A 25,349-nucleotide genomic window follows, 5' to 3' on the forward strand; every position below is an offset into this window, starting at 1 on the left:
GGATGAAACCAATATTGTATATAGATGTGATTGTTGGCGTGGCAACACATATTGACAAGCTAGTATTTCCTAAATTAAGATTTAAAAAAAATTGTCATTTATGTTTATAATCACACAAGTAGTTATATTACTAGAAAAATCACATGACTTTCAAAAACTTACTAATTTAATATTAATAAATGGAATTACCGCCACTTAAGTGATATAGTTAAATGTAATGACCGAGAACTAACATACAAACATATGACATCTTCTCTAGTTCTCGCTGTCGTCTCTCTGAGGCCATCGTTCTCTCCCCTCTTGCTATGGCAAGCGGGGGCCAACCCCCTCCCCCGGGCTCCCAAAATCGGTCCTGGTCCCAAATCGCTTCATCTCACTCAAACAATCAATGCTTCCCCTCTTCATAATGAACAAGTCTTGGAAAAACTCAAGGCGTCCACCACCAGCTTCATTAAACTAGATGCTAAGGCGCTCGGGCGTGGTCGTAGGAACTTTCAGTATGCTCTATATGGAAAATTGTTTGGAAAGCCTCCTACATTCGATCAAGTGAAGTCTACTCTCCTTTCTAAATAGGCAGAATTTGGAGAAATTTCTATCTCAGACTTACCAAATGGTTTTCTATTGATTAGATGCTCCACTGAACTTGCAATGAAACATCTCCTACTTGGAGGTCCATGGTCTGTGAATGGAATTATACTGCAACTGTCTCCCTGGAAACCCTTTTTGAACCTTCATTTGCTAAGCTTAATACTGATGCGTTATGGGTTCAGTTCCACAATCTCTCAGTAGAATGCTGGGATGGTGAGACTCTTGAAACGATTGCTGGGAACCTTGGAAACCTTATCAAAATTGATGATCTCAACTCCACTCTGACCCTATCTAGGTTCGCCCGTGTCTGCATTGAGATCGATCTTTCCAAGCCCCTTTATCGGGGGTTTTGGCTCGGGGATGATACGCACCATGTGTTCGTCATTGTCCTTTACAAACTCCTGCCGACCTTTTGTTATAACTGCAGGCTGGTGGGTCATGGTAGCAAGTCCTGTGCTCGTCCTGAATCTATGGGAGCCGGTGATACCCGTCCCCCGCTTGCACCCTGGGAGTGCCGGTGGTGGAGTCCGTCCAGGTTTCCATGGAGGATGAACAGCAGATGGACATATCTGATCCCCCGCCTCAGAAACTCTCTCCTGCTAATCCCTCGAAGTCGACTATGCCTTTGTCGGAGACGGAGTACGGACCGTGGCTTTTGGTCTCTCGCCAACGAGGTAGGGCTCAAGGACGCTGCGGTGCTTCTCGTTCCGAACACGTGCCATTGGGCCCTACAGCTGGGTCGAGCGCCGTTGGCGCGGATTCCCGTGATCCCGTCTCCGGTAGCCCACGTGGCCGAAGAACCTTCGTTGACAGAGGGCGATTCCTTGGTTCCCACATGAGCCGTAGTAACCAGATCTCTGACACTCCGGATTTTTCTCCTTCTAACCCTTGTCCTACCAATCTAGCCGTTGATCCATCTCCTGAGATCTTTTCACCTAATCCCGGGGATAGTGCGCCTGCTATTGCCCTCTCCCCAGGCCTCGATCCAATCCCCAATGCCAACTTTTCGCCTAACCCCTGCACTCATCTGTCCCTCAAACTCCCTGCCCGAGACGTTGGAAAGAGCAGTTATCTGTCTCGGTTCTTTTCCCCTCCCCCATCCTTCGTGCATCTTTGCAAGTTAAAGCTTCCCCCGCTTACCTTGGAGACCAGTCTCATTCCTCCCTGGTGGAGAAGGTGTCCTCTGCTTTGGATCCGGGTCTCATGGAGGAGGACTGCTCTGATGAGGAGGATCTATCTGCTGATGAAGATGAGGAAATATCCGACGATGGTGATCCGGATGACGATATGACCCTCAACTAGTACCAAGAGGAGGCCAGAAGAGACGCTCTGATTCGGAAAAACTCTCAGACCAGCGAAGTGTCGCCGAAAAAAGGGAGGGTAGAGGCGGGAAGCTCCCGCTCCTAACCTCTTTGCTTTATTTTCTCTGTGTCTTCGTTATTTCTCGTCTCAGTTTGTTTGGGTTTTGTATCTCTCTCTTTCATTAGTTTCCTAATGAATACGACTAAAATTTTATGTTGGAACTGCATGGGGTATCTCTGCTCATGACACTTACTATCTCCAGCTCATTAAAATCCTCAAACCGGTTCTTATTTGTCTTGTTGAGTCTCGGGCCAACTCGGAACGTCTTGATCGTTTCTATAGCAAAATCCCCAGGAGATGGCAGTGGGCTACGATCCTGTCCGATGGGTTTTCAGGAGGTATCATTGTCATCTGGAACCCTATCATTGGTAAGATCACTCCTCTTGTCTCTTCTCGTCGCGCTCTTCACCTGGCCGTGACTTCTCAGTCGTCTTTGAGTTTTTATTATTTTCGTGATTTATAACTCTCTCCATTGCTGTAGTTAGTGTCTTCTTTGGCAGGAGCTTTCTAAAATTAATAATCTTGATTTCCCTTGGCTCATTTTGGGGGATTTTAACTCTGTCTTCTCTAGATCTGAGCATAAGGGTGGTCCGTTTTCCTATTATAATAGTAAATCAAGTTTTTTTTTCTTGAATTTGTCGATAATAATAATCTTCTGGACTTAAAATATATTGGTTCCCCTTACACCTGGTGTAACAATCAGCTTAGCACAGCTCGCCGCTGGGCCAGGCTTGATCGTTGTTTGGTGAATATTAAGTGGAATCACTTTTTTAAGTCCTACAACTTTAAACATCTTCATCGCTCTTTTTTTGACCATTCTCCCCTCTTCCTCACGATCAGTACTCTCCTTAATCGCCGTAAGCACGTCTTCAGGTTTGAAAATTTATGGCTCGACTTTGTGGGTTGCCATAGTGTTGTGAGGTTTGCGTGGAATATCTCCCCCCATGGTAACCCCATGCAAGCCTTTTCTCACTTGCTTTCTCGTACTCGAGCCAAGTTGATTTCCTGGAAGTCTTCTGGTTTAAATGATTTGGATTCCGCCATTAATCGCACTGAAGACTTAATTTCTGAATTTTGAAAGTATTAACCTTGATAATAATTCTTTTAACACCCTGATGGAGCTTTACGCTAAGCTCTCTGCTCTCCAGCGACCAAAGTAGCAGTAAGTGGGCTCAGAAGGTTCGCCTTAAATAGATTAAGGATGGTGATAGATGCACTCAGTTTTTCCATTCTATTTATCATTTACGTGCGCATACTAACTATATTTCGCAGATTGAGGATCTCAACGGAAATACCTTCTGTGATTAGTCTGCCATTGAGCAAGTATTCATAAGTTATTATCACCACCTTTGGAGTGCTCCTCTGAATAATAATATGAATATTTTGGATGGGCTTCCCCCTGATCTTCCTCGGGTCTCCGAGTCGGACAATCTCTATCTCATTCAGGATGTTTCTCGCGAGGAAGTCTATCGGACTCTGGTGGAGCTTCCCTCAGGTAAGTCCCCTGGCCCCGACGGTTTTAATGTGGAATTTTATCGGAATTTTTGGCATATTATCGGGGACCGTCTTTTTGCTGCCATTCAGTTCTTCTTCAAAACATCTATTCTCCCTTCTTCCTGGGGGAAAACATATATTACTCTCATCCCTAAAAAAGAGAACCCCAAACTCGTGTCTGACTTTCGTCTTAGTTTCGCTCTGCAATGTTTGTTTCAAGATCATTTCCAAGATTCTAGCTAATCGTTTAAAAAAAGGCATTCCTAAAATTGTTGGTATTGAACAAGTAGGGTTTGTGAATGGCAATGTTCCTTTGATAATATCATTGATGTGCAAGAGGTTTGCCCATTCGAGTGAAAATAATATCTCTCTCCTCCCCCCCTAGGATGATGATTAAATTCGATATCGAAAAGGCTTATGATACACTTAATTGGAGTGAAATTCTTGCTATTCTATCTAAAATGAATTTTCACCCGATTTGGATCTCCTGGATCTCCTCTTGTCTCCATTTTCTCTCTTCTCATTAATGGTATTCCCTCACCTTGGTTTTCCTCCTCTCGCGGGGTTCATCAGGGTGATCCTATATCTTCTTATCTTTTTATCTTAGTTTCTCAAGTTCTTTCTAACTTGCTTAATTTCGACATGAGCAATAACCTTATTCCTAGTTTCAATGCTGGTTTACGACACAACTTTAATCATTTAATGTACGTCAATGACTTGATCTTAGTCTCCCATGCGTCTCGTCGGGTTGCCAGGAATATTAATCTTTGCATGAAAATTTATTCTGATTTAACTGGTCAGAGACCCGATTTTTCTAAATATCAGATCTTTTTTCCTTCCTGGTTCAATAAGCATATTTTCCAATAGAATTTGTTCCATCCTCAATCTCAGTCGTGCCAATTTCCCTTTCAAATATCTTGGAATTCTTATCTTGGAATTCCATCCTCAATCTCAGTCGTGCCAATTTATGCTGCTCGGTGCTTTCAGCATATGATTGAGAAAATCAGAAGCCTCACTGCCAGGTGGACTCCTTTTCATCTCTCACATGCAGCTAAAGAAGTCTTGATCAACTCGACACTCCTTTCAATCGTTGTGTACACTTTGTCAGTCTATCCTATTCCTGAGTCCATCATTTCGGAGATTTCCAAAATCGTTAGAAAATTCTTTTGGAGTAAGAATAGCAATGGAACGGGCATCCACAATGTGAGTTGTCATACGATTTTAGCAGGTAAGTCTGAGGGGGGCTTAGGTATCCTCAATTTATCTCTTGCTAAACACTCGTTAATGGCCAAGCATATCTTCAAATTTATAAACAATGAGAACCTCATTTGGGTTGATATTCTTAGGGACAAGTATGGGAGCTTGAATTTTTGGCATGATCATCCCCTCCTAATTGTTCTTGGTTTTTTCAGGGCTTATGTCATCCCCCTCCGAATAAAGCTTCATTCCTTTGGGACCCTTGGTGTTTTGATATCCTAGTCGCCATCAAACCTACTTTCGTTAACATGGACATTGATTTACATCAAGTTTCTCTTAATGATTTGGTTTCGGGTAATCAGTGGGATCGTTCTGGTCTCACTGATTTGTTTGGAAGCACTTTTGTTATAGATAACATTTCTCTGGCCAGCATTGATTATGATTCTGAGAACCATTGGGTTTGGCAGCCTAGATCCAATTGTCCTAAGATATCTTCAGCTGTATATCACCAAATCAACAAGGGTTCCTCTTATGCTGATAGTTGGTCTGGTTGGGATGTGATTTGGCATATTCTTGTTGCCCCTCTCTTGAGGCATTTCATTTGGCTGTGCATCCATGGCCATTTAACTACTTCTGCCTTTCTGCATCGTATGAACTTGGGGCCCTGATAATCCTTGTATCTTATATGGGGTACATAGGGAAACGAATGATCACTTATTCAGTAGTTGTGTTGGTGCTCAACGTGTATGGAACTACATCAACCTTAGAGAAAACTTAAACATTCAATGGAATGATGGTTTCTCTGCTTGTGCTTGGATTGTTGAGCATCGGCATTCCAAATGGTGTATAGCTCTCATTGCTGCTGGAGCTTGGTACATCTGGACTTGTCGGTGTAATGTTATATTTAGGAATTGTCATCCTAATTTCTGTCATTGCCTGCAGAGCTATTGCTGACGTTAAAGACTTCTCCCACAGCCTGAGGGATCCCATTGGCAAAAGGATTATTTTGAATAACTTGACTTGCGCTGATGGGCAACTCGTCTTCACTCATGTCATCTCCAACACCAGCATGCAGGTAAGGGCTTTTGGATTTTTCTTTGTCGATGCTTATTACCGTATCTCCCTTGCAGGTTGTACGTCACAAAACATGGCTAACAACTCTTCCGAAAACCTGCTCGTCGTTGACGTTGCTCTGCAAACTGCTCTGGATTCTGGATTCTGGATTGTGTGTTTGACGCATATTCATTGATCACATCAACACTACCGAGCTCCTTGAGAACCCCAACCATTACCTTTCTTGGCGCTTCGCAGATCAGATTTCTAATCTAAACTTTATGTTGGACATGTTAAACCGCCCGAAGATCCATGTGATCCCTCCTGTATGGATGCAACCGGCCATTAATCTCGCTGCTCATGGATTTCGACATCGTCACCTTAATATGTTTCTCTTTGGCAGAGATGTGCCCCATTGGATCATGAGATCCTTCCATCAGAACGGTTTTAATTTTTAGTTGTTGTTGTTTTTCCTTTTTTTAGCTTCCTCTGTTTTTGTTTGGAGTAGTGGTTGTAGTTTAGTTTCTAATAAAATTAGCTTCTCGTTTTTGAGAAGTTCTTCCAAAAAAAATGACCAATTTAGATGTAAGGGTGTAATTCAGAGATGAAAATGCGCACTGCATTTTCATTTATATTTCGAAATTATTGGTGCTCGTTCACTTTTATTAGATATTCTTGATTTTGAAGTTTGTGTGGTAACGGAGATTCATGTTTGTTTACAATGTTTTAAAGGTTACGGTCATGTTATTTTAGTTTCATTGGTTTATTTAGAAGATTACTAAGCATGTGATGTTTTCTTATCTTTTTTACAAAATCAAAATAAGAATTTATTCCCTATAAAACACCCAATTTTAGAAAGCTATGACAACAAAAAGTGATGGAATATTAAAAAAAGATGATATGAGTGCTAGAGAAGAGTATTCAAGGTAGAGAAGATGTATAAACCGGTTTCTTATATATATATATATATATATATATTTTCCATCAGTGAACTAAGTTAATTTGGGGGGAGATGGAAGATTCAATAGTGGAGTCAAGAATAGCATCTTCCCCACCTTATCAATTATGCGAATTAATTAATATTTTCATGAGATGCTATTTATTAGTTTAGTGGACTGCATCAAGATAGGAATGAATCACTTTCATGGTGCAATGCAGTATACCTTATAACAAGTCTAGTCCAAATCTTTTGGGCAACTCATGAAAGCGGGCAGATAGAGTTCTTAGTAAGATTTTTTTTTTTTCTCTCTTGTTTTTTTATTTAAAAAAAAAAAAAATTGGGTCATACAATGTACTAACATAATATGTAAAAGATCCCTCTCAATATTTTATTTTTTTTAAACCGTACTTTTGAAAATCATATTTCAAGCGTGTTTAGTTACTTGTAAGTAGGTATATGTAACTGTAATGTGCCGGAGGTTTTACATAAAACTAGTTGTTTGGTTTGATGTAGAACTTACATCTCATCCATTTTCACAACATTTCAACTGTAATTACTTTAAGTTACAATGCTAAAAAGTAAGTAGTATTCACTCACCATAATGTCCATCTCATATTTAATTATAAAAATATTTAAAAAGTAAATTGTCTTCAAATTTAATTATGAAAATATTTTTAAGTAATACAATTTAAAAAATCAATTTTTTTTATAATTTAATATTTGAATGATTTAATATTTTATGACAAAAATATTTTATAATTGAAAATATTATGTTGTTTTTAAAAAGTAATTATAAAAATATTTTTAAGTAAAAAAATTAAATGAATATTAAATATTTTTTAATTTAATACTTATATAATTAAATATTTTTATGACAACAATTTTTTATAATTGAAAATATTATAAAAATAATTAATTGAGTAATTGTTTTTAAAATTTAATTATAAATTTAATCAAGTAATAAAATTAAATGAATATTAAATATTTTTAAATTTAATAAATAATCTATTAAATTAATTAATTAACTTTACTTAAATTAATTTTTATAAAAAGTATTAAATAATTAATAAAAATAATAGATAACAAAGGTAATCTTACCATTTCACTTATATGATAACTATACATTTAATTTTACATCAAATCAAATTAACAGAAAATAAATATAGTTTTTTCATGTACAACAAACCAAATAGTTGAAATATAGTATTTTCATTTACATTATAATTTTACTTACATGTAATTTCACTCACATATAGCCAAATTTTATTTACACTATAATTTTATTTACATATAATTTCACTCAGGTACCACCAAACAAGCCGTAAGAAAAAGTGAGATCATTTTCTTTATAATGCTTTGTTCTTTTGTTATTTATCATAAATTTATCCAGCACATCTGCCACCATAGAGGGTAACTTTCAAAGGAGAACAACTTAAATGGATCTCTATTCTAGTTATTTAGTGGGAAAGCAATAAAAACACCTTTGAAAAGAAAGGTTTTCGTCATGACATAATGAGAAACTAATTGTATATCTCTATAAAGTTTGGTAATCACTAATATATTCCTATAAAATGTTTTTCTTTACTTATATATTTTAATAGTTCAAAGTTAATTTACAAAATTTGTAAAAATATAGATTAAGCTTTGAATTTATTTTTTCCCATTTTGCAGAATGAATGAAATAAAAGGAGTAAAAAACCTTTTTTTTATAAAAAACTTTTTAATTGATTTGTTACTCAGAAGATTCATAATAAATAAATATAATAAAAAAAATATCATTTTTATATAGATATATAATAAATTGCAAATTTTTGCAAGCCAAAAATACCCCTAAAGTAATTCCTCTAATTCCTACTGAACAGATCAGGAAAGTCAGCCTGCTGCTTGTTTTTAAACAGAATGCTGATTGTTTTTGGAGTAAACTTGTAGCTTTTACTCAATTTCTTTTACATGAGTTCCTCATAAATAACAGCATTCACATAGACAAAATTTGTATTGGGATTTTGTTTGTATTTACACAATAGAATTGCCACATAAACGCTTAAAACCTTTGTTAGCATTTTATGATTTCCATTTGAGAAGACAAACAGCCTCCAATGTCTGGGATCATCAGCCAACAAATTAGACCAAGTATAATTTACAATCTTCACACTTGTTCCATATACAAATTGACTCTAAAGTTATGAATATAAGACATAAAAGTTTGGTTTTACTTTGTCTATCGCTTCCATATTCAGAGAAACAAAAGCCGAACAAATTTTAATCTTCAGAATGACAGGTCCAGTAGATAAGCCCACTGCAAACAAAATATCAAAGTCACATGTTAAAGAGAGGCGCCACACCAATTGATGATCATATCATTTCTCATAAAGTGTAAATGTAAGTACCTTATTAACACAAATACACATTGGAGCACGCCAGCAACGCCGGTCCAGGCTGAAGGGCCCTCCTTTACAAGTGCATCTTGTACCAGTAATCCCACCGCTCCCGCTAGAGAAACAAAAGATATGACATATGCTAGAAACAACCAGAGCTTGATTCTGCAGCTTAAAATGGCTTGCATTAGTACTATTGACAAAAGTTCTGTTGACACTCAAATTAGATGCGGCAATGTGAGGATATCCAACAAGAAAAGGGACCTATATCAGGGTACGGTGCATATTTTGCAACACATTTTCTTGCCAGTGATAGCATCATAGGATATATTTCAAAATTTATGCATCTAAAGAGATCATACATGACAACAAATGCACATTTGGTCCAGACACATTATTGTGAAATTTGTGAACAATTGATAATTGCACTTTATCGGAGCATAGTTAAAACTGGATTTATTGTATATGAAGAACTGTGCGAACTGTATGATAATCTCTATTTGCACACTGCCTGGGAAGTTTTGACACAAGCATTAATGTATCTGACAATCAATAAAAAGTTTTTAGATATCACTAAAGTTTTGACATGACGTGTAGAGTCTAGATCTATATATATATATATATATATATGAGTTACACACCAAGACTTTGTACCATTTTAAAACTTGAGAAAGGTTTACTCAAAATCTCAAAATTAAGGATACAGATCCAATCAAGCATGAAGCAAGGATTTAACAATTATACAATTTATGTTTTACTTTCCCACTTGAAAATCTTGATTTAAATTAAAAAATATATATATATAAGATTGAATATTTTGTTAGATGCACTTCACGATATGCAGGTAGAAATATAAATTGTACATTGTTTGTCAACTCTTTGCTGATGCCTGACTGAATGATAAAAAGCCACAAAGCCTCAAACCAGAGTACATAATATGCCGAACTTTTCATTTAATAAAGTTATGACCAGTATCCAACTAACATGAGTGAATCTGGTAAGATGAAGAAAACAAAAATGTTGGTTTGAAGTTGGATTAAGCAGGAACAGCAAAATCCTTGGACCAGTAATAAAATACAACACAGCATTGAGAACATCTACCTATTCGGGTTATAGAATCCAATTTGTTGATCTGACATGAGGCAAAGAATTTCTTAATTAATAATCACATGCAGAGAGTTTTACAAAACATAAGAGGCTTATCTTGCTTATCTAATAACAGAGGAAGTAGGTGACCATTAACAGATAAAACTAGTCACTTGCTCAAGGTACCCAACATTTACAACGAGCCAGAAAATTCTCTAAAATTCTCCAAATATTAGTTATAATTTAGAATATTAAAGTAGATATAAGAAATAACATAAATTGAGGGGTAGCCGATTTGACCATCATAATATTTTAAAGAGATAGTCAACCATTAAAGTAAGAATTTGAATTGCATTCCCTCAAGTTTAGTAAATCATAGGTTACATCTGATGTAAATAACCAGCCCATCATAAACAGCTCTTTTAGGTGTCTAAGGGGACAAAAATATGCTGTGGCATAGCCTCCATATAAACATACAGACGTAGCCTCTATTAAGCCTTCCAAGTATAAAATATAGTTAGCTTTTTGAAACCATAATTTCTCACCTTAATACATGTACTGTCACTCTTTTCCCAGAATTCCATGATAATCATAACTTTTCTCTATTCAGGTATTAAATAAGCTTAATGAAGCCATTAATCCACAAGAGTCAATGTTACTCAAAAACTAGAAGCCAACATGAACTCAAGTTTCAAGATGTTAACAAACCACTCAGTCAGTCTGACAGCCCCGAATGTAACGAGCTTATCTAAACCTCCATAAGACATCTTCTATCCCATAACATATCAAAAAAATTCCTTAATCCTTCTTTATATCCCTATCTTTGACTAAATCCCTTTACTGCATTCGATACTAAATCTCACATCCCTTTCCTTTCACATCCGTCACCTACATCTCCAAAGAACTAAACAACCCACTTAAAGCCATAAGTTATGCATTTCTTATGACCCTCTTGCCGTTCTTTATGATGTTTATACTTAATCATTTCTGTATATTTCTGTAATTTCCATCTTAATCATTTCAACTAAACTAAAGTTTGAACCACTTTAATCCACAACAACATTTCTTTATATAGTAGATTACAGCCATTAGATTCCTCAAGTATATCTTCAACCACAAATTAATACAACAAAACATCATCTCTCATGAAATTTGGTTGATCTTTGACCCTCTAGCTATCTTCATTTATCAAAGTATACCAAAACTTGGTTGGCTTCAAGCTTTCGAGATTTAACCATCTAGTCCTCGAATGCGTTTCCAAATATTTTTCTTCCATGTCCAAAGAGAAACATCTAGTACGAATACAATTTTATTGTAGCTGCACTCACCAGCTCTATTCAGTTCATTTTTGCTTGAACACAGACCACCCCACTGCCAAACAGAAACATTGCTGTAGTTGAGCACCAAAATCTTTCAGAATTTACAAGCTGCTAAGCCCACTAGCTCAATCTCACCCAATAATAAACCCAAAATTTGATCAGATATTCAGCCAATTAAACCCCATTCAGTATAAAATGTTAATTCCAATTCCAAGGCTCTATTAAAGCTCATCTCTAAACAAATATCAGTCATACACTAGTTTCAAGGTAGATTTCAACACTATCTTGAGCCTAATTTCAAGACTATCTTGGGCCCAGAATAGGTTACTGAAGCACATTTGCAGAACTTATGGAGTGAAGGTCAAGGAATTGAAGACAAATTTTTTCTAAATATAGTCGTTGAGTTATTTTAGAGGGCTTTGAGCCATTGAAAACCCTTCACATCTAGGGCTTCCAACTTTACTCAAAAATTCTTTTCCGTTAAGTTTGCAATTAGGGAAAGTAGAGGAAAAGAAAAGGTGAATGAAACAAAGTAAAGGAAAGTAGAAGAAAATCCCTATAATGCAAATTGCATTAATTACTATATATTAAGTTTCATTTTCTTCACACAGACAAACACAAGAAAATAGTTTACCTTAACTTTCTTTTTCTTCTTGACTATCTGTCCATCTAAATGCAACAATAAAGACTACCACTAAATTCATTCAATTTATGCTGCTGAACATGTCACCCATTTTGCACAAGTCTAAACTCTGGATAGCGCAAATTTCCACTTGTATCCAATTCAACTTTCAAATAAGAATGAGTATGTGTTTAAATTTTTAAACTTGTATCAGTAAACACTTAACAAGAAGCAATTACTTTTGGGATTAGTCACACTATTCCAGAAGGAATATGAACAAGAACTTCAAAAACGTTCAATTCAGCAAGAAATAGTTATATTTCAAACACTAAAGTTATCAGTTAGTTTCATGTATTTGAAATTATCTTTAGGATTGCAATCAGGCAAACTTGCTAATAACTGACCAGCAAACTATAAGGGATAAATTTGACTTTACCCTTTATCACTATAATAACAGAAACGGTAATATTAATAATTATACACCTATATCAATGATATCTTAGCAAAGAATAGCTTTTAGCAATAAAAGGCTACATGGTTGTATCTGTTTTTTCTTCAAGACATGAAAAGACAATAGAAGCAGAATCATGCGTCCGTACCAAGTGTAGTTCACAGCAGTAGATATAAGAGGAAAAATAAGGATGAGGGAATAAAATGAAAGTAGATATTACCTAATCATTAAAGTGTCAAATAACTTGGAATAGAAAATATGAGTCTTCTGTTAAAGGGTCAATGAACCAACTTACTTAAGATACCTTCTGATTATAAATTCTTCCACAACAATCATTTTGAAGCCTTCTCCTCAAATTAAATGGCTAGCTATGGCTTAAAATTGATGAAAAGAAGCCTCAAAGAAAAATTTACTAATATAAATTGAATGTGGACTAAACAACGAAAAACTTGTTGAAAAATTCATGCTGAATCAACTTAACTACACAAAATTGGCTTGCCACAAAAGTGATGATTAGCTGGTGACTTCAGACGTTACCCTATTGCTTTCTAAAGTTTAATCTCTTACAGCTGTGGCGTACTTCATAGTGCAGTATGGCCAAGAAAACCCAAGAGAAGAGACATCCACAAAAAACAAGAAGATTTTTATGACTGGCAAGCACCTTAAAATGTAAAGATTGGTGCTAGATTCAAAGTCAAAAGAATCTCAAAAGATATCCTCCAATAACAACCCCATATTTGTAACATCAATGATTTACTAAATCCTATCATATGAGTTGCGAGTTTATAAGCTTGACAAAGTAGGTAAAGAATGTTGTGGATTTTATCATTTATGAACACTTTCCATCAATTAACAAGAAGGCAATACTGAACCAACTATATGTTTATAAATATCTCGTCATACAGCCCTTGGCACTTTTCAGAAATAAATAGCATTATCGATAGCAGACAAAATTTCTCTGTGCTTCAAATAGTGGAAAGGTTTAGAATAAGTATCCAATGTCCAAAAAGCCAAGACTAGCACAATGTTTGTACAACAAGAAACAACAGCCACCACCAATCCAAGAGTACATTCTATATAAAACATTAAGCCACATTAATGACAAAAATTATGAAATTTTGATTAGTAATAAGCAAAGATCTCAAATTCACCCTTTTTAACAATTCATATGTCTATCTAATTTAAACTGAGCATAAATTTAAAAAGAAAATAAAATATTTCAAGAAAACAAGCAAAGCAATGCAGTTTTAATTTGCATATAAAAGAAAATTCATCTTTGGCCAAAAACCCAAACAATCAAGAAAAACATCAAATACTAGAGAAAGTGATGAACTGGTAGTAGGAATTGATCTCACCTCCATTCAGATTCCCCATAGGGAGAGTAATCATAAGAAATATCATCTTTATTAACACAATTGAACATCAGCGCCGCCAGAGTAGCAAAAATCCCTGCAAATCCACCATCCCCACAGCGATCAGAATCGATCTATGGAAAACCCTAACCAGAACCAAAAGGGGGGGACATGAAGAGTGAGATTGAGGGTTTTACCTGGTAGGTAGTGGAGGAAGGAGACCTGAACGGAGCTGCAGACGACGGCGTCAACCCAGAACCACCAGCCGGCGCCGAACACCGCGCCGGCGATGCCTGGTCCCAAGATCTCCCACATCAACAAGAAGTTGTCCATGACTCTCTGCGATCGATACGCGAGAGTTTGCTTCTGCTCGCAGCTTGAATTTATCTTTTCTTTTTTTTTTTTTTTGGGGTTTCTTTTTGCTTGGGAGCCTTACAAAACTCTTTTTAAAAGTTAAATTACAGGTCCATTAAAAAAAAATTAAAGAGCAAATAAATAAATGTAAAACTACTTTTAAGTCCCTGGAAGTTTACTACTTTCCTAATCAATTCTTGTGGTATTTTTTTTATGTGTAATTCTCTAAATAGTCCCTCTATTTTGTTAAATTTATTTTTTTAATCTGTTATTTTAAATTGTAACATTTTAGTCTCTCAACTACTTTTTAAATGAGCAGTTCCTATTTTTTAAGCTTTAGGGTTAGGGTTCAGAGTTTAGGAAGATTGACACAACTAAATTAAAATAATAAAAAGACTAAAACGTTACAATTTAAAGTAGTGGGACTAAAAGTTAAAGTTGAGAATTGTAAAGGAATTGTTCAGAAAATTATACCTATTTTTCATACTTTTTAAATTTTTGGTCCTGTTCAAATATTTTATTTTACAAGAACACCAAAACTACTCTAGGCGGTCTCCATGACTAGGCAACCATGGGCACACCTACACTCGGGCTCGCTTGCGGCCCCCCACCACGAGGCACACACGATATACACGCACAAGAGCGTCTATACCCTAGCATTAGTTTTCAAGCTCTTATTGGTGCTCCCACAGCAAAGTGCCCACCAGCATGCTTGAGCCTAGGTGTACCAAGGGGCGAACCCACATGGGTGGCACACCGGGCTGATCGGCCGAAAAACCTTAGAAGAACCGTGTTCGATGAAGGTTTTTTATATGAATATTAATATTTAATAATATTTTTTTTGTATTTAGTCAATATATAATAGCCATGTGCTTGAGTGGTTTGTGGGAGTTGGATGATAGAAGCCGCCATTGTTCAAATCCAAGAGTTTGCAATGTTAAGTTTTTAATAATTTTAGTAATTAAAAACAAGTTTTTTTCAAAAAAATATGGAAATTATAAAAAAAAACAATGTTCTAAACTTTATAATTTTTTTAATAATTACAAAAAAATTAAATTGATGATGTGGCATGACTAAATGTAAAAAATTTTAGTAATGAAAATTTTTTCTTATTTAAAACTTGCTAAAATTTTAAGGTTTAATAAAATTTGAGAAATTGTTCAAAACATCCCTACCAATGATAGTAGTTGATTTCAACCCTCTTACCGATGAGTTATGGTTCTGCCACTGGTCATGGTTGGACTGAGGAGAGGCCATGGTTGGGCTAAGAACGTAGAAAAATTAAAGGGTGACGAATATGAAAACATCGACTTTTATTTAAGCCCGGGCTGAAATACTTGGGACCGTCACTGGGTGTACCTGTTATTGAGGCCCCACGCTGATGCCTCTCTTCCTTGGCATGAACAAGGGCAAGTTCACCTTCTTCGAGGCACCTGTAACTAGCACAGATAGAGGTGAAAGCATATTAATAATTTCACATAAATTTGGATTTAAAAATAAATAGTTTGCAGCGTAAGGATTTTTAAGGGTATGAAATTTTGAGCGGTTTCTTTTATGTGATTGGAAGAATTAAAGAGATTTTCTAACAGTTTCTTCTAAAATAATTAATAATAAACTATAAATATATGTAATTCTTGACATTAATAATCTGCTGTATATCAAAATCCAAAAAATAATCTACTATATACACTAATGAAATATAAGGACATAAGAGGCATTGTTTGGATTGATTATTTTTCCTTTTTTAACCCAAGCACTTTGACAATAAGTTAAAAAATTTTGTGACCATTTTAGTGGTTTAAATTAGTTTTTTTCGTACAAAATCTTAAAAAAAGAATGAAAAAAACCTCTTCTCAAAGAAGCTATTCAAAAATTTGAAAAATTGCTTTAATGAAATAATTTTTTAAAAAAAAAATAGAGCAAAAAGTTATTGAATCAACAAAAGCAACCCAATTAAAAACCAAATTCAAGAGAGATAAACAAAGATAAGGCTGGTAAAACAACAAAGGATAAGATTAATAGAAAAGTAACAACCCTGATAAGCAATCTAGAGATAAGGAAGCCAAATACCTCTAGGAAAGAGCTAAAATTTTAAACCCATACTAGCAGTAGCTTCAATAAATCTACCTTGGCAGATCTGTGTCTTTGTGAAGCCATTGTTTTATTATTTACAAGGTATTCTATGATTTACTGGTTTCCATTGATTGTATTTTCATCATAGTAATGCTACACAACTACATAACTTGATTGAGAAACCAATGATACTCCAGTGGTAACTCACCACAAAATGCACAAAATGGCAAGTGTTTGAAACCTTGCTCTTGTCGTACTTTTCACATAGTGTACATTATGGCTCAATACTATTTATCAGTATTGTTTTTGCTGGTCTTGGTGTGGATCTACTGTATGATGAATAGTATTTTCTTTCCTCCTTTGTTATATGGCAAGGAGAATTTATCTGTACAATATCATTAATTAAACCATTGTAACTGATACACTTCTATATTTGCATGTTCCTTTGATGGTGCTTGTTACCTTTGTCAAATAAATAAATAAATAAATAAATACATGACTTGATGATGGTGCTTTTGGTTTATGTTGTTCTTATGTGTTGGTATTATAGATTTAGTTTATTGGTTTGGTAAGATTCAATCTTATATGTGTTCACAACGATTACAGATTTGTTCTCTATCGTTTCTGATTATGTTAGTATTGCATTTTTTGGTTCCATATCTTCATTCTAGATTTTTACAAAATTTACTGTTAAGTCTGATGACGTGGATTGGCATTATATGACAAGCCAAATGGTGACATGGCATGAGGATGATGACGTGGCTAGAAATGACTCATCAAAAGAAAAGGTGACTAGGATGATGATGTGGCAAAGGATGAGGTCATGACATGTGATGAAGATCTAGGTGGAGATTTTATGAAGATCAAGGTTGAAGACTTTATTTAGTAGATATTCCTCTCAATACAATCATGTGATGATAAACTATTTTTGGTAAGAGCATCAAAACTATATGATCTTTTCAAGAAAGGTAAGTTTTATTTTAGATATGATTATTTATCCTTGGTAAGATCCGGGATGATTATTCATATCTTTGATAGAGCTCCTTTTTAGAAAGATCTATTTGAAGAGAGAGGAATATTCTATTATTGGCAAGAGTTCAAGATCATGAAGATTATATTAGAAGACACAAGTTAAACTTGGTATGAAGCTATTAGAAGACACAAGATTTAGTTTGGTATGAAGCTATTTGAAGACACAAACTAAATAAGGTAAAGACATACCAAGGAGATTATCAAGACCATATTTAGCATCACTTATTGAAGAAAGATCCAAGAGCTATCTATGGACGAAACTATTCATGGAGACTAATCATGTAGAGATTGATTGAAGATTGCATAAGATATGATTAGAGATTTGGAGATCCAAGCATGGATGATTGAAGATCATGCTTGAAGATATTGAAGACTAAACTTGGATGAAGATGAGATCAAGTTTATTAACAATATTTCATGTGCCAAAAGAAGATCATTGGGAAGACCAAACTTGGGCCAAGTTTGGAAAGAAGATCGGGAGATCTTCGGTGGCTATCTTTGGTGAGATAGTCCCGTGTGCCTTGGTGGGCACGTCCCTCGGGAGAGGGAGACCTACTGAAGTGACCTGAGGAAGGAAGCAGCTGCAGGTAGGAGGAGTTCGGGTCGAGTCAACTGCTATGAGGCGGACTGAAGGAACCTGGAGGTTGAAGGTCACAGATTCGGGTGCATCTGGCTAGAACTCAGTCATGTTCAGTAAGGTGGGCCATGTTGTAACTGGGTGTTGCAACATCTAACTTTGGAAGGTATCCAAGTTAGGAAGCCGTGGAGAATTCTAAAAGAGGTAACTTTATTAGACGTCGGTGCATCTATATAAGAGATCCTACTTGAAGATTTAGGATGAGCCAAACAGTGAGAGACTTTTCGGTGAGAGTTGAGAGTGTGGCCGTCGGGCAATCTTGAGAGGATATTATTTGTATTGAGAGAGTGAGTGAGTGCTGTACTCCTTGTTCCTATATCTCTTTTAGTGGATTGTTTCTCAGGGCCTCGCCCCCCAGATGTAAGCAAGGTTGTGCCAAACTAGGTTACCAATTTCCTTGTCTCCTTTATCTTGTTTTGATTGTGTGTGAGTGTTTGATTTTTGAGTGAGTTTTTGAGTGAACTTAACACATCACACCCCCACCGGAACCATCATTTACTTTGACTCTAGCCATGTACTGGTTCTCAATCATGTGTTGTTATATATGTTCTTTTTTTTTTCTATCGGTGCATAAAAATGACAAGGCTCACAAATCTGTAAACATATGTCATATATGGTGGCTAGACTCAAACAAGTAGCTCTTATTTTTATCAACTAAGTAGATCTGGATGGTGATGCTTGCAAAGAACAACTCTGGTCATTTTAGTATCATGTGTTGGTGCTAAGTCAAGGGCTTAATTTGAGCTACCTCCAAAAATTGACTAAAAGACTAGGCAAAGGATGCCTCATTTATTTATTGATTTCTCTTTTTACTTGAAAGGAGGTACAAGTTTTTGTTACAAGATCTAATGATAGGGTAGGACTAGACCTGACCACGGTTCGATTCTGGTTCTGTTTTGGTTCAAAACCGCTAGTTCCGGTTTTATAAACTATAGAACTGGAACCGAACCATAGTCATAAGGTTCCGGTTCTCGGTTCGGTTCCAATACGATTCCTATTCCGGTTCGGTTCTAAATAATTTAATTCCAATTAATTAAAATATATAAAAAATTATATTATATATATTTTTTATTTTAAAAAATAAAAATAGAACCGGAACCGGCAGTTCGGTTCCGGTTCGGTTCAGGTTCCGGTTTTCAACTTATAAGAACCTTAACCGGAACCTTAAAGTTCCGGTTCAAGGTTCCGATTTGGAACCGAAACTTTTTTTACGATTCTGGTTCTGTTCCAATAGTAGCAGTTCTGATTTGGTTCTACGGTTCGAACCAAACCGCGGTCAAGTCTAGGTAGGCCTCATGCTATGATGTCGTCTTGTGATAACCGTGTTTGGTCACCATACTTTACTTATTTCTTATATTATGTTAATACATGTGTTTGTATTATATATAAATACATAAATAAATATATATATATATATAGTCAAATAAGATCATGTAATTATTATTTTATTAATAAAAATCAATTCATAAATTTTCTCTTTCATATGTACACAGGTAAGGTTATTGATGGTTGAAATTTGCAAATTTGGTTGCAATTGTTTATATTTATGATCTAAACTGCATAGTTTTTTTAATGTATTGGATGAGGTCTAAAATGGGCATGGAGATGTCTAATCAATAAAGATAAAATTAATGGCCCTATTTTGGAAATTTTTAAAATAAAACAAATTACAACATAGCTATGTGTACTTTTTCTTCCCATATATGTATGTGTATACATGAGATGTGAATTTATAACATTAAATACTAAAGTAAAGAAAATGCTCATTTACTCACAGTGAAATTTAGGAATGAAATATAAAATTATTAATAAAAAATATATAAAAAGTTCTTAATTATGATAACATCATATAATGCTATTATATTGGAAATATAATAATATGAATGTTAATCATATTTGAGACAAGATAATAAATTATAATGTAGATATATAGCATTTTGTATTGTTTGAAGGAATTTAATTAGCTTAAAAATCTCATTAGAAATTAACATTAGTGTGAATTATAGGACTAAGCTCAACCATATAAACCAAGATGATCATATCACTCATATACGTCTAATCAAACCTTAGTTTCCAAATCCATATTTTTAAAACTTTTCCACCAACAATAGAATTCTATAATCCAAATTTCAAGTTGTATCAAACCAACAATAAATAAGTTTTCACAAATACATTGTAACTTGAAATCTCATCCATTTGGGATTGCATATAACCAAACACTACTTTAAGCTCTAATTGTAATATTTTGCATAGCTTAAGGATACACAAACATTGCCTAACAAACAAAAAAAAAAAAAGTAATAAAAAAATAAATCCTAAGATGCTTTTGTTCAAAATGTGCATGTTATCATTAAATTATTTCAAGCGCCACTAAATATCTACGGCTACATAAAATATAATAAAATGCTAAATGTTGAATGTGCGTATTTTTTGTTTTAATATTAGCCATTCTATTAATAATATATTCATCCCAGGGACACACAAAAAGTACCTAAAATGCATAAAACTTCAATAAAATATTTGATGTCAAAATTGTGCCTATTCTTGTTAAATTAGGCAATTTGATAATTATATTAGATTTGTGAAGGGAGTATATAGAAAGCATACAAAAAAATATGGAAACAACAAAAAATGCCCATATTGAATGTGTGCATAATTTTTGTACAATAAGGCATTCCCATTTTAAGGAAATATGAAATTAATAATAAAAAATACATACAAATTTTCTTAGATGCCGTACTGTTAGTAGTATGCATATTTCTATTGCATTAGGCTTTTTATTAATGAAAAAATGTTAAGTAGTTTTGTGATATGCATAATATTTTGTCAAAAAGATATAAAGACATAAACATGCCCAATACTCCAAATTATGAACATGTGAAAAACACAATTTTCCAAAAAGCAGAAAAAAAAAAAAACTTACTAAAATATCTAAAACTAAACATTTCTATAATTCCAATGTGTTAAGTAGTCTAATAATCAACTTACATATATATACAAGATAAAAAAATTATTTAAAAAGACCTACTAACCTTGTAAATATGCATCTCACTGAAAAAAGATATTTCGTTCCCAAAAAGAGGTATTTCAATGAATACTCACAAGTACATATATTTGATAAAGGGAATTAATCATATAGAAATGCCGTTCTCATATTAAGCATTTTTCTTCTCAATTAAGTGTTCAAAAATATTTTAAAGACTATTACCGTTTGATACATAACTAAGAACAACACAAGTAGTGCAATATAGTACAAATAGTCGTGGTACAACACAAATATGTTTGATATTCTATGGATAAGACAAAATATTTTATGATGTTTCCAATTTGATTTGCACAAGTATTGGACAAAATAGTGTAATATAACTATGATACCTTTTTGCATTGTCCTATGTTTCTTTTGCAAATAAGAACTTCACAAGATAATAAATTTTGAATTTTTTTCTCATTTTGTACTCTCTTGTGGAAACTTTTTTATTTTTTTATATGAGTTTATTAATATATTTGGTATGTCCATAAAAATCATATCCCATGATTCATGGATAGGTATATAAAAAGATTTATACTTATTTTTGTATATGATTTTAATTTTTAATTTTTAGATATCGATCTATGTAAATATTTCTCATTTTTATTTATCCAAAAAAATATGATTTCAACCAAAGGTTTTATGAATCTGATAAGTGTTAGAAAGTTCATACTTTTTATATCATTTATACTGCATTCGGCATGGAATTTGACATGTTTAACACCTAACTAGTACATAATATCATTATTTTGTTCACTATGGCCTTTATTTCTGTTTTATGGAAAAAGAAGTGAATTCGGGGGCGTTTTGAAGCAAAATATGCTAAGTTGCTGAATCATAATTTCACCACAGCTTACAACGGCCTTGGTGATATCTTACCACGGCCGTTGTCTACACTTACCACTGCCATAATCAAGCCGTGACAGCATGGAATCATTGGAAGCAACACATAAACTGCAACGACCTCACAACGGCTGTTGTGAAAGCCCATCATGCATGTGATCTCGCCACACAACACCCAGAGACCATGTTAGGATGCTACTTGAAGCCCAAGTAATAACTTACTCATCACGGACATCACCACGCCCATGGTGAGGCCGTTGCGGAGTCAAATCTATAAATACCCTAGTTTTCTCTGAATTTGGGGAGATTCTTTTGCCGAATAAGGCAGGGCAAATGAAGTTCTGTAGATCTGAGTGGATAGAGATGACTTTCAAGCATATTTTAGCAGATTCTGGTGAGTTTCTTAAAGGTAATTTAATGATCATCATTAGAGGAGGGCGCGCGAAGAGATTCGGCGTCATCTTATCAATCTTGGGATCCTCTCAACCTTAACCTTCGAAGATCCATTAGAGGGAGTTAGTCTAGGATTTCTTTTGATATATTTTCCTATGGATGATTGCTATTAATTGATTTATATTCTTTTACATCCATTAGAGGACCCCAATTCGAGAGGAATTATATGTCTAGGCATTCTAATTATTGTTTGTGAACTTTGATTGATATATTTAATAAATCTTTCTAGTTTTCGTGAATCATTACATGCTTGCTTAATAAAAATTTGTTGATGTGGATGAGGAAGATATGCCCCCACGTTAGAAGACCCATGCCATGATAGATCTATGTATGCTCTAAGAGGTTAGGTTTAGATCTCTGGATTAGGGATTGATTGCCAATTAGGCTTAAGGTTTGATTTGTCCCTTCTAGAGGAATTCTCATACTTAAGCTAAACATAGGAGGTTGGGGTAGGAAGAGATTTGACCTTAAGTTCCTAATGATTTAGACCTAGTTTCCAAGAGATTGGGACTAGTAGGTCTCCGAATTCCCTAGGTCCAATTATAAAATACGATTGTCATACTCAACACCTATCATAAATATTAATCAAGATAACCATTATACAACCACCCAAGCTCCTTCCAATTGTGCTTAACAATTCTCTAATTGTATTGTGTAATAAATGGTAGAAGTAAACTAAAGAAAGAACGTAAACATTTAGGCTATTGATTAAGTAAAAAGGAAGTAATAAGAGTCTCCTGTGGAAATACGACCCTTGTGCTCACCCACGAAATATTACTTGATGATCCGTACACTTGCGGTATTCATGGACTTAATTGTAATATTATTTGTACATTTATAATAGTATAACTCACACACATCACACGTCCGTCAAGTTTTTGGCGCCGTTACAGGGGACTCACTCCCGACCATGCTTTCCTCACTCTTTGTGGCCACTCACTATACATACCAGATACATCCAAGGCCACTCTTTGATGGAACTTCAATTTTTTATTCCTTACTAAAGACATATGTCTTGTTTGTAATCGGTGGAAATCAATTTGTCAAGTTAACATGAGAAAACTCCATGGATATTTTATAATTCACCTTAGGGGGAAAGGGATGCATGTTGGAGTTTATTATAAATATAAGCTCATAATTATCTAGTCAATTTGAGTTAAAAATATATTATAGTTTGAGTATAGCTATTTATTTGAGTTTAAAAGGGATTAGCTGATTTGGGTCTTAATACTACTTGCTTTATAGTCTATGGCTCTATATAAAGCACCATGTAAGTAAACGATGTGCGTGGCAAGGTGCCCTAAATAGGAGGCACATGGTGTAGTAAGTAGTGTGGGAGGTTGGTTTGTCCAGTGTGAAGGTATGATAGGGTGTTCGCCGACCCAGCAAAAAGTGCAAAGTTTGCCCAACTGATTGATTTTCCTTCATTATTTTGTGATTAAAAAAGTTTTTTTGTTGCCTCCCAATCAAAGCCTATAATTTACAGGTCTTAGGTTATCATTTTCCAACAAGTAGTATTAGAGCCTTAGGTTATATCCTCATGATAGATAATTTTGTTAATAGACAATTCCTCATTTTTATGGTCATTATGATCATTGAAGTATGTTAATAGAAAACTTCTTGAAATCTAAGGAGTAATGCCAAGTCATTTCGAATGGAGTTTCAAAAATATCTCTTAACACTAGAGTACCAGAGATAAGAAAAAACTAAAATTGCAAGTTTGAGGTTGAAAGATCTCAACTCTAAAAACTATCAATTTCAAACAATTGATCATGGAAGCTTGGCTAGTGTCTTCATAAGTAAACTTCAAAGTAGATATGGGATTCCATGGAAAAGAAGTATCAAGGATTTGCTAGAGTAAAGAGATAATAGCTTCAAACTTTATGTCTAGACTTTGAAACACATCAAATGAAGTTAGGAGAATCAGTTTCAAATTATTTCTCTCAGGTGATGATAATTGTTAGCAACATGCAAATCTATAGACACAAGACCAAAGATATCACTATTATTGAAAAAAATACTCCTATCCTTTACACCAAAATTTATCTTTGTTTTCTATGCTATAGAAGAATCAAAAGATATAATTGAGATTTCACTAGATGAATTGCAAAGCTCATTGCGGGTACTGATTTAGATTGCAAATTCATGAGTCATCAAGTAGCAATAAAAAAATCATTCCCATGAAGACAATAATGATGACTACTTATATCATGTAATTGAAGACTTTAATGATGGCTACTTATATCATGTAATTAAGATTATCTAGATGAATCGTTGTGCACAACGAATGATTAAATGTGAGAAAAATGAAATAAAATTAACAAAAACTAAGGCAATCAATGGCTATGGATGGCAATTTAGATTCAAGGGCTCCTAGGACTAGGGTTCACCACAACGAGGAATAGAAAGTTCTATATTGACTCCTCCTCGGTTAGGTTTAATTACTTTGAAGGTGGATTATCCTTGGGTACTCATTATTTCCTTCTAGAATGCAGTAAGGTATCTAAATTAATCAAATTCTTACTTTCATGGTAATTGAATCTAATCAGATCCTTTAAGTTCTATGATATCATGCGATCCTCAAGAAATCCTAATCTAGGATTTGAGGTTCAATTATAGGGTTTCTAACATCTTAGTTCTCCTTTTGGTCCTTCCTTCAATGTCTAAAATCATGCAATATGAGGGATCAAACTCATTACAAGCATTAAGTACCTTAAATTGAATCAAAAGTAAATATAAATTAATGTGAGAATAGAAGTCAATGCATCATGTACTATTTCAACATCTAGCTACTCCAATCCTAGAATAAAAGATGTACTCACTCTTGTTTGATGTAAAATCACGTCACGTATCACCCGTTAACCTAGTTGCACCAAGTTGCTCACCACTACAATAATTACCAATTATTCTTTACCCATTAACCATAACTTGAAAACGTGGCAACCATCCACCCGATCCAGTACCCAGGCCACCCCATCAAACAAATAAAAGCCCTCCATGTATTGAAACTATCCTAAGTCACCTCCCTGTCATTCCAACAGGTTTCTCCATCGCTCAATATAAGCCATCCCCACCCCCAAATTGCTCTCC

General features: G+C 34.7%; 1 protein-coding gene and 1 long non-coding RNA gene across 2 annotated transcripts; one reads left to right on the top strand and one right to left on the bottom strand.

The window, feature by feature from the left end:
* The first annotated feature begins 4,604 nt into the window (after positions 1–4,604).
* On the top strand, positions 4,605–6,324 carry LOC120263743. The gene is made up of 3 exons (XR_005537121.1): positions 4,605–4,672; positions 4,857–5,513; positions 5,584–6,324. It is a non-coding gene; the product is annotated as an uncharacterized LOC120263743 (long non-coding RNA).
* A 2,344-nt stretch (positions 6,325–8,668) lies between these two features.
* LOC120262790 (transmembrane protein 50 homolog) lies at positions 8,669–14,265 on the bottom strand. The gene is made up of 4 exons (XM_039270677.1): positions 14,037–14,265; positions 13,843–13,936; positions 9,022–9,174; positions 8,669–8,930 (listed from the first exon to the last, which is right to left on the bottom strand). Exons 1-4 carry the CDS (start codon positions 14,170–14,172, stop codon positions 8,894–8,896), a joined length of 420 nt encoding a protein of 139 aa, XP_039126611.1. The 5' UTR covers positions 14,173–14,265; the 3' UTR covers positions 8,669–8,893.
* Between the last annotated feature and the right edge of the window lie 11,084 nt (positions 14,266–25,349).

This window comes from Dioscorea cayenensis, chromosome 6, assembly GCF_009730915.1.
Source record: "Dioscorea cayenensis subsp. rotundata cultivar TDr96_F1 chromosome 6, TDr96_F1_v2_PseudoChromosome.rev07_lg8_w22 25.fasta, whole genome shotgun sequence".
In the NCBI taxonomy this organism is placed as follows: Eukaryota; Viridiplantae; Streptophyta; class Magnoliopsida; order Dioscoreales; family Dioscoreaceae; genus Dioscorea; species Dioscorea cayenensis.